The following is an 11018-nucleotide window of genomic DNA, read 5'->3' on the forward strand; positions in this document are numbered from 1 at the left end:
CAGAGGTAGACATAACTTCTTTACAGGTGCTTTTTTCTGGTCTTGGTATAACAGAGGAATTACTTTTGTGACGTGTACTGTAATTGAAAACTGCAATTTACTTACTACCTACTTCATTGTCAATGATTCTAGGATCATTATATGACATAAGGTCATCATAAATCAATTTGAAAATACTCAAAATTTCTCAGAGTCCATTTATTCTATAGTAAGTAGATGAACCTGTTTCTAAAATCAGGTATGCCATAATGACCAATCACATTCAATTAGATTTCATATAAAAAGGAAGTAATTTCAGAGTGGGTTCAGTTCTGATTGAACATTGTAATCGTTATACTGGTTTATATATTCAGTATATGCAGATAAGTTCGTGTCTTTATCGACTTTGAGAATGGATAACAGTAAGGTCGGAATGTCGATTGGAAAAACCAATCATTCTGTGTCTGATAAAGTCACCCCCGAATTGAATTCAGTGAAAGTTGAACCACACGAATTTGAAACATTCAGTAGGCATTTCCAAGATGATATGGACAATATTGATGAACAGATGAAAATCAAACGTGATGATGGAATGGAGCTCAACTACGAAGATATCAAAACGGAGATCGTGGATGAGCGTAACATGACCAACGATATTAAAAGTGACATTACTGAAGATGTTGAGTTGGGGCGAGGTACCGATCCGTACTCTTTGAATAAACATGATGATATGGGCAAGATTGATGATCAGATAAAAATTGAACGTGATGATAAGATCGACATTTTCTACGAAGATATCAAAAAAGAAATTATATATGGGGATGACCTGACCAATCGTATTCGCCATGACAACATGGCGGATTTCAAGTTGCTGCAAGTTGCCAATCCGTACTCTATGGCTTACCACGATGATATGGACATTGATAAACGGATAAAAATTGAGGATAACGTGACTAACGATATTCGCAATGACGTTATGTCTTCACAATTTGAGTTGGTGCAAGTTGCTGATCCGTTATCTATGGATTATCACAATGACATGGACATTATTGATGACCAGAAGGAAATTGAACGTTATGGTGAAATCGGCCTTGTCTACAAAGGTATCAAAACGGAAATTGTGTACAAGGATAACGTGACCGACGATATTCGCAATAACGACATGAATCAAGATGTCAAGTTGCTGCATAGTGATGTATTGAAAGTTGAGGGGCATAGATATACTGAAGCAATTTCGTTGCAAGGTCCTATGTGTTCAAAATTTTCCATTCAGCGTCATAATTTGGAAGTTAACGAAGACAGTCATAGTGGAAGCAGGTCATTTCAGTGTAAAATCTGTTCGAAATCTTTCAATCGACTTGGTTATTTGTCAGATCATGAAAGAAGTCACACCAGAGATAAACCTTTTCAATGTAAAGTCTGTTTGAAATATTTTGCTCATACTCGTAGTTTGAAGGTTCACGAACAGAGTCATACAGGAGAAAAACTGTTTCAATGCAAAATATGTTCAAAGTCTTTCACGCGTGGTATCGCATTAAAAAATCATGTACGAACTCATACAGGAGAAAAACCGTTTCAGTGTAATATATGTTCGAAATCTTTCACACGTGGTATTACACTGAAAAATCATGAACGAACTCATACTGGAGACAATCCATTTCAATGCACAATCTGTTCCAAATCTTTCGCTGAAAGGCATCATTTGATACTTCACGAACGAAGTCATACTGGAGAAAAACCGTTTCAGTGTAAAATATGTTTGAAATTTTTCACTCAAAGTAGTAATTTGAAGGTTCACGAACGGATTCATACAGGAGAAAAACCATTTCGATGCACAGTATGCTCAAAATCTTTCGCTCAAAGTACCCATCGGAAAGTTCACGAAAGAAGTCATACTGGAGAACAATCCTTTCAGTGTAAAGTCTGTTTGAAGTCTTTCACTCGAAGTGATACTTTGAAAGTACACGAAAGGCGTCATATAAGTTAGTTCATTGAGATCTGAATTAGTTCTGAAAGTTAATAAGGTTGATGTAAATGAATACTAGTTCGTACACTGTTTTTTTTTTAATAAAACCGTCCAACATAACAATTTCTTTGAATTATTTTATCTAGTTCAACTCTATTTGTTCTGCGAATAACTGTAGGTACTTTCTAATTCTATACATTGAATGGAGTTGAACCACAAGGATTTGAAACTTTCAGTAAATCTGATGAAGGTTCTAAAGGTTCTGCGTACTCTATGGATTGCTAAAATGGTATGGACAACATTGATGTACATGTTAAAAATTGAAAGTGCAAATGACCTCAAGACGAAGATATCAAATGACGAAGATATCAAATGACGAAGATATCAAGATGTCAATTTGCTGCAAGTTGCTGATCCGTTATCTATATATTGCCACGATGATATGGACAACATCGATGGACAGATACAAATTGAACGTGGTGATGAAGTCGACATTGTCTACGAAGGAAATTGTGTATGAGGGTGACCGACGATATTCGCAATGACAACATGCATGCATGACATCACTTTGCAGCAACTGCAAAGTGATGTCATGATGTCACTCCATGACATTATGACATCACTTCATGATGATACTCCACCCTGATATACTTACATTCATCAGATGGTTGAGGTATTTCGTCGTGGCAAATGAAATCTAAAATGACGAGGAGAAACTTGCAGTGTTATTAAACTGACCATCATAAAATGCATTTGTTCTGTTAGAAAACTTGTCATTACCTACAAAACCGGAAAATACTTCGTTTGAGGGCAATATGAAATCATACCAAGCTCATTATAAACTTACACGTTTTGCATTTTATGCGACCATAATGTAGTATAACATTTTCTAAAGATATATGGTTCGTCTTTGTGGTCTAGTGACCCATTGTAAATTTGAAACATAATAAGATAATGTATCTGATAGTGAATATATTGAGGTCAGTTCCTACTCGAAAACATAATCTTAAATGAGGAATTTAAAATAATTCGACATAATTTAGTACGTTCAGAAGATCTGGCCGTTATAATCTTTGTGTACTTACTGTATTTGTTACAGTCACTTCACCCATTCAAAATTCGCCATCTTGATTTTACTTAATTCCAATGGTATTTTCCTTCATTACTTTTTCTTTGATGATGCTCGACTCCTTTGCGGTAAGAGGTTTTTTCATTGAACAATATTTATATTCATTCATCTCAAACTTTCGCAATTTTCAAATAGTTAACATTGTCCTTTTTCAGATAAGTAACAAAGTTTAGGATGATATATTTATTTTTCTGCTGTTTTCCCATGGTGTATGAGTTGTTTATATCTCCAGTTTGAGTGACTCATTCAATCATTTTATATATACTCTATCAAGTCCCTTTCATAATTTCACTTTAACAACTATAATATTATTTTTCTGTCTGTTTTTCCAATATATAGGTGCTAGACTTGACTTCCCTAAATCATTTTCCTAACTTATTGGTTCTTCCGATTGTAGAATCAACCAACTATTAATTTTGAATGCACCATTTTTCATGAATTTTGTACCACAATAATTCTCTCCTGAACATTCCAACTGGGTTAATGAAACCCGCGTCCAGAAGAGTATTGCATTTCTGATGATTAGGAGAAGTGCTTATTTTGGACACATCAAACAATTCATGAAGTCGCATGAGTAATTTGTACGTGTCACTGGCAAATGAATAGATATACTTCATCGGTTTTATACAATTTTTGTTTCAGCTAAAACTTTACTTTCATTTATAAAACACTTTTTCACTCAAAATTCATTATTTGTTTGTGAACTTTCGTGTTACTGTGTCTTAACATGATGTATGCCATTTAAGTACTCAATTCTTTTCCAGTCATGTATTTTTAAATATGTATGCAATTTTTTTATTGTATTCAGATTTTTTTCTGTTATATCTGCTATGAATTCTCTTCTATGAAAATGTGATGGATTATTCACATGAAATGTAATACAATAGCATTCGTGAACGTATTGGTAAAGCGTATTATTTTCACAGTATTTCAAAAACCTGTCAAAGTTTTCGTGTATCAACAGAAATTCATTCCAATTACAGACTGCATGGAATACATACATTGGAAAACTTGGAACATTCTGATACAACAGTCATGTGAATGTTGAAGAGTAGTGGATCCAAATTTGATCCCTGGGGGAACTCCAGCTGTTATGCGAATTGAGTTAGAGATATAATTTTCAATAGAAACCGCCTGACATCGGTTACTTACGTAATATCGAAACCAATTCAGCAGTGATCCAGCAATACGACTACAGCAAGCTTGGTAACTATTTAACCATTGCATGCACTCAAATTTTGCTTTCAAAGTTTTCAAAGTATATTTCGTATATTTGTCACTCTAATATACCCGTTAGAGAAAATGAAGCGGGGCCGAGTGGAAATCAAACTATGAGAAGGAGTTCAATCGAACCTCCATCCAAACATAAGGATAAATCAGCGGGTCACATCCATCCCAAGGCTGGAAAACCAGTTGGTTCTCAGGAGACAAAGTCGAGAAAACCAGGGAAAAAGCTGAACTTAACCTGATGGAACATTCACGACCTCTAGTGAAGAAACATTAGAGCTTTTGATAGAAAACCACTTTCCTGAAAATCTGAGTCTTAATAACATACATACATACCTCCCATCTTCGAGGACGTTAAATGCCAAAAAAAGAACGATTGCGAGATTGTCAAGAATGTTATCACAACACCGACAGCAGAATGGATTATCAAGTCGTTTTAGCCCTTCAAATCTCCTGGAGAGGATGGTGTATTTCCAGATCTTCTTCATACCGAACTGGAAATAATCTTACCTACTCTTAGAAAATTGTATAGTTATTTTGGTGTTGAACTATATACCATCCAGTTGGTTGGTAGCAATGGTGGTATATATATCTAAACTGAGTCGGAAAGATCCACACCCCAAATCGGTATGAACAATCAGCATTACATCCTTCCTGTTGAAGGGACTTGAGAGGATATTGGATGGATATATCAGAAGAGTGGCATTATATGCATAACCTTCAGTATGCTTATCAGACCGTCAAATCTACAACCTCATGGAGAAAAGTTTCCATTCTCTTGACAAGGAGATTGCGGTTGCTGTATTTCTTGATATTCAAGGAGCATTTGACAATACACTACCTGAATCTATAAGATCATCTCTAGCTAGGAAAGGTACAGAATCGACCATAACTGACTGGACCTAGGCCATGCTAGTAAACAAAACTGCAATTACGACTTTTCAAGGCGTGGCCACTAAGTTCAGGGTCATCAGAGACTATCCTCAAGGTGGGGTACTTTATCCCCTTCTGTGGTCGCTCCTGATGGATAGTCTGCTTGCTGCCCTCGACAGAAGAAAAGATGATCTGCAAGCTTATGCAGATGATCTTGTCATCTTGGCTCACCTGGAACGCCCACTTGGATAAAGTTCTACTCAAAGCCAGACTGTCTCTATGGACATGATGTTGAAGGGTTTGTGGTAAAACTTGGGGTTGATGTCCCAAACAAATCCATTGGACTCAAGTGATTATTGTCAGACCAATGATTATTTATAGAGCAATTGTCTGGTAGCCGAAAACTTCACAGAAAAAGGCTCAGGCGAAGCTCTCTGGCTTACAATAGCAGGCTTGTCTGGCCATTAGCACAGTCAGCCCACAGTCAGAGGCGATGGAGATCCATCTAGATCTAACTCCCCTCCACATTTTTATGGAGAGAGATGCTAGATGGACTGCATATAGACTTGTGCACATTGCCTACTGCACAAATCAATTTAATGCAGAATGCAACAGACTGTTGGTTGACACTGGAAGTTACAGCATTCTGGAAATGACCTCTGACTTTATGCTTCCAACTGTCAACTATGAACTGCCTTATAAAGTACTATTCCCCAGTAGAGAGAACTGGATCCTCCGGGAGAAGGAAATATCCAGAGCGGAGAGTTGTTGGATCACAGATGGATAAAAACACCTTCCGATTCTGATGCGGGTGTTTTCAGTCGCAAACCCAGGACAGAGATATCAACCTGCCATAGGAACCTATGCGACTAAATTTCTAGCGGAAATTTACGCTATTGAATGGTGTGCGGAACTATTGGAAGAATCCAACCTCATATACCAGTCAATAAAAATATTCTCGGACAGTCAAGCGGCGTTGGAAGCTCTTGGCTCCCAACGAGCAACGTCTAAATTGGTAGCAAATTTCCAAAAACTACTCTCTTCGATAGAAAGACTCAACTGATTGTCTCTGGTCTGGATTCCTGGCCATACTGGCCTGGAAAGCAATGAGGCTGTTGACTCCCTTGCAAAGGAGGGTGCTGCAAGTAGCTTCATCGGACCAGAACCTTACATTGGCATCGCTTCAGGCTTTGCCAAACGAATATTGAACAAATGAATAGCAATAAGATTTATGGACTTTTGGCAGAATCTTCCAGGATTGGCTCCCTCCAATACGTTTCTCGGGCAATTGTCTGTTGCCAGATTTGTGTGTCAGTACAACATAGGATTGATTGCAGTGTTAGGAAAAATAACCTTTCCTCGGGGTAAGACAAACTTTCTGTACACTCTTTGTTAAAAAAATGTAGGGAGGCTACCGGACCAGGTTCTTTGTTTGGAAAGCTGTCAATTTAATTTCTTATCATATTTTTGCGTATGTAGTAATTGCAAATATTTTCATGAATATTTCTGCTAGACTTTGTTTTGAAATCGTAAATGGTAATTAGGAGTTAAAGAAAAGTAATCCGAAAATATTTCACAAAAGCTTTGACTGTTGGTTACTCGATGCTATTTTATAGAGAAAAACTTGTTTGTTGCAACATATTGCCAGACATCCGATATGGTTTTGTAATGTAAGTTTATCAGTGCTCTCAATATTTTGAAAGTGAGATAATGGATCACATGGATGTCTTTTTGATATTTTTTTCTTCTAGAATGATTTTTGGGAATGTGGGATTTTTTCCAACATGTTTATCAATTACCGAGTGTATTAAAGAGTATAAAATACCGACAGATTCATCAATACATTTGTTCTGAAACATATCAATCCAATCCATTTCCGTAAGTGAATATTAGGTCTTTTACAATAATATTCATGAAACTTTATCTTTTTTCAAAAACCACACCTCACGACTTTATTTTCGAAGCATTGTGTTGAAATAATGCCAGGGACTCTCAAACAAAATTCAAACGTTGAATGATAGTTATATGGTTGCTTTTCAAAAAAGATCTAAGGAATCTTACAATACTCACCTCAACATTTCTGAGACCATTCAGGAATGAACAAAATTCAAGTCTGTACGCAGTTCATCCTTCACTGATCATTTTCATTTCCTAACTTCTTCGACAGATGTCAAAGGCGTCTTAAAATTTGAATGAAATTGAATAAAACATTTTTCTTGGTGAAAAATATTTAGAATTTACGCAGTCATTTATCGGAGTGAACTAAAAATTTGGCTTTCCCCACACTTGTATAAAGTTCTTCATTACAATTTTCATATTTTTCAGATTGTGGAAGGTGAAAGTGTCCAAATAGGTCGATAATGAACTATAATATATAGATAATAGGTTTGTTCTAGCAAGAAATTTCGGATGGTTTGAAGCTGGTGTTATGGACTGGCCAACTGCGCATGTATGCCGTGAAACTGGTTGAAAATAGTTTGGGATTCATGTCCTGCTAGAACGCTTATTTGTGTTGATAAATGTCAATTGTCAAATTGTCATTTAAACTGACTTATTAGTTGGAAATTTGAATTTATATTTTGTGCAGGGAAAAGTGAAGGTGAAAACCGATAAAAATGAACATATTGAATTGGCTTGAATAGTCATCGGCTTGGTCAAAATGGAAAAATTCAAAATAGAAGAAATGTTAAAATTGGAAAAAGAAAAGTTAAAAATAAGAAAGAAGAGAAATTAATTATTAGAAACAAGAAATAATTTTCTCAGACAAATGAGCAAAAATAAGAATTCAGATGTTTATAAATATTCTGAATTCAATGTTAGTATGAGGGATTTAGTTCCTGTTATGTGATTTTATATAGAAAGAAGTTATTAGTTTATGTGTTAGGACGAGTACTTCACGACCTGATTAACAGCCCGTTAAAATAATCAGTGCTGGGGCTGTGGTGTCTCTCTAGCAAATGACAGGATGTGGTGTCATTCTCATGACACCACATTACTTTAATTGACTCTTAATCCGGTCGTAAAGTACCCACCCTTCAGCAAATTATATTTTTATACTGTTTTAAAAGTCATTCTTATTTTACCTGAATAGATGTTTATTTAACTTATGCCAAACAATGAAATGAACATCAACAAACAGAAATATTACAATTTTATTGCTATCTTAAAACTTGTCACGCTACAAAATTTCTGTGGTCTGCAGCATCTCTATTGATGTGATTATCTTCATCCTCTTCCTCATGGTGATGAAACAGCATTTCGACAAGTTCCTCATCATTGGATGATTCAAAATTATTTCCCCAATTTGATTCAGAGCTTGATGACTATGATGACATTTCGGCTAATCCTACCTGTAATAATGGAGTTGAATAGTTGATGCATAGTTGAAAATCACCAAATGCTTGCTTGATTTTCATTCAAAAACATAAAATCATTTGGTAAATTTTCGTTATGTGGACACCCGGCGATTTTGAAAAAATTTTTGACTGTACTTACGTATTTTGATGCGAAGATTACGAATCCGAAAGAAAAAAGCGGCGCTCTCCCTTATTTAAAAAGTTACGGCCCTTCAAAGTTCAGAAAAGGGCAACTTTTCAGCCTTCTTTTTCACTAAATAAACTATTTAAAAACACAAGCATTTATTCACTAGGTCACCTTTACACCTTATCCCTCCTTCTTTAACACTTTTCACTTCAATAATCAACATTTTTCTTATAAAAAACTTAATTTAAAAACGAATGTTTTTCCTGTTTTCCTATTTTTAGGTTAGTTACTATTGACATTTCAGAAAAAAGCGGTTGGTACCTATTTGCCGTCGCCTACTATTTCAAATTCGTAATACACCACTTTACAACAATTTACGATCTAAAGAATGAAGGTAAAAAAACATTTGAATTATTTCAGGAATATGGACTGCATCAGTCGTACCAACCATATCATTAACCTTAAAAACGTAAAATACAGTGATATGTAACCAAAAAGCAGCTCCGTACATTTTTTAACATTTTTATAAGAAAAATGTTGATTATTGAAGTGAAAAGTGTTAAAGAAGGAGGAATAAGGTGTAAAGGTGACCTAGTGAATAAATGCTTGTGTTTTTAAATAGTTTATTTAGTGAAAAAGAAGGCTGAAAAGTTGCCCTTTTCTGAACTTTGAAGGGCCGTAACTTTTTAAATAAGAGAGAGCGCCGCTTTTTTCTTTCGGATTCGTAATCTACGCATCAAAATACGTAAGTACAGTCACAAATTTTTTCAAAATCGCCGGGTATCCACATAACGAAAATTTACCAAAAACAAGATTTTTAAACCAATTATCAGGCCACTAAATATTTCTATTTTGGTTTCTCATTTCTTTAGTACATAACATAACCAACAAATCCATATTCCAAAATCATAACAAACGTGATATCGGATCACTCGATCACTCCGAATATTTGCGCATGTTACAAACTGAAAATCCTTACGAATTCCTCTGGACTACTTCGACATTTCTCATACGGTTTGCAAAGTGGATTTCGTCTTCGCTAGAACATGCGACTATTAGTTCCTGGATTCTGGATTTGCTTTGCTAGAACGCCTATAGTCGTATGCGCATGCTTCGTACGATTCCGTATCGTTTGAAATCGCTGCTAGAACAAACCTAATAATTTCAACTCATCTGTTCAGAATGTTATGAGACCTCCAACAAACACATTATCACATCAATAATTCACTATAAATTAACATAAATTTTATAAAAGGTAGGTTTATAGATGGACTAACAAAATAGGGGTAACAAATAGGGGTCAGGGGTACCTGTTTAGGTAGCAGAAATTCGATATCAGGTACAGGTTTGCCACAATGACCCTTCATATTCAATTAGTTTTCATATAAATAGAAAATCAATTCTAACTAATGTTAGTTCAGATTGAAATTTGTAATCGTTATATACTGGTTCGGGTTTTCATACACTTTGATAATGGATATCAGTAAATACCAAATGACAATTGCGAAAACCAATGAGTCTGTTCCTGATGAAGTCACTCTCGAATTGAATTCAGTAAAAGTTGAACCACGAGAAGTTGAAACGTTTAGTGAGTCCGATAGTGGTTCTATTACTGATCCGTACTTTATGGATTACCACGATCATATGGGTAACATCGATAAACAGATAAAAATTGAAAGTGCTGATGAAATCGACATTTTCTACGAAGATATCAAAACGGAGATAATGGATAAGGATAACTTGATCGACGATATTCCAGATGACTACAAGATGCTGCAAGTTGCTGATTCGTACTCTATTGATTACCAGGATGATATGGACAATATGCATGACCCGTTAAAAATTGAACGTGATGATGGAATTGACCTCAACTACGAAGATATCAAAACGGAGATCATGGATGATGATAACCTGACCGACGATATTCGTGATCGCGATATCACTCCAGATGTCAAGTTGCTGCAAAGTGATGTCTTGAAAGTTCAGGAACGGAGACATACTGGAGAAAGTTCGTTTCAGTGCACAATGTGTTCAAAAGTTTTCATGCAACTTCATGATTTGAATGTTCATGAAGAAAGTCATACTGGAAAAAAATCATTTCAGTATAGAATATGTTCAGAATCTTCCGATCGGCTTGGTTATTTGAAAGTTCATGAAAGAAGTCATACTGGAGAGAAACAATTTCAGTGTAATATCTGTTTGAAATCGTTTGCTCATACAGGTAATTTAAAAAATCACGAACGAATTCATACGGGAGATAAACCGTTTCGATGTAAAATATGTTCAAAAGCTTTTACGAGACGTGAAATATTGAAAACTCATGAACGAAGTCATACTGGAGAAAAACCATTTCAGTGCACA

At 35.5% G+C, this 11018-nt stretch overlaps 1 protein-coding gene across 1 annotated transcript; it reads left to right on the forward strand.

The window, feature by feature from the left end:
- Positions 1 to 391: 391 nt before the first annotated feature.
- Positions 392 to 1966, forward strand: LOC141483972 (uncharacterized). Its single transcript, XM_074179111.1, has one exon. It carries the CDS (start codon positions 392 to 394, stop codon positions 1964 to 1966), a length of 1575 nt encoding a protein of 524 aa, XP_074035212.1.
- The last annotated feature ends 9052 nt before the right edge of the window (positions 1967 to 11018 follow it).

The sequence above is a fragment of the Leptinotarsa decemlineata genome, unplaced genomic scaffold (assembly GCF_025532065.1).
Source record: "Leptinotarsa decemlineata unplaced genomic scaffold, Ldec_3_MD MMD2_tig00004307_RagTag_RagTag, whole genome shotgun sequence".
NCBI classification, from domain to species: domain Eukaryota; kingdom Metazoa; phylum Arthropoda; class Insecta; order Coleoptera; family Chrysomelidae; genus Leptinotarsa; species Leptinotarsa decemlineata.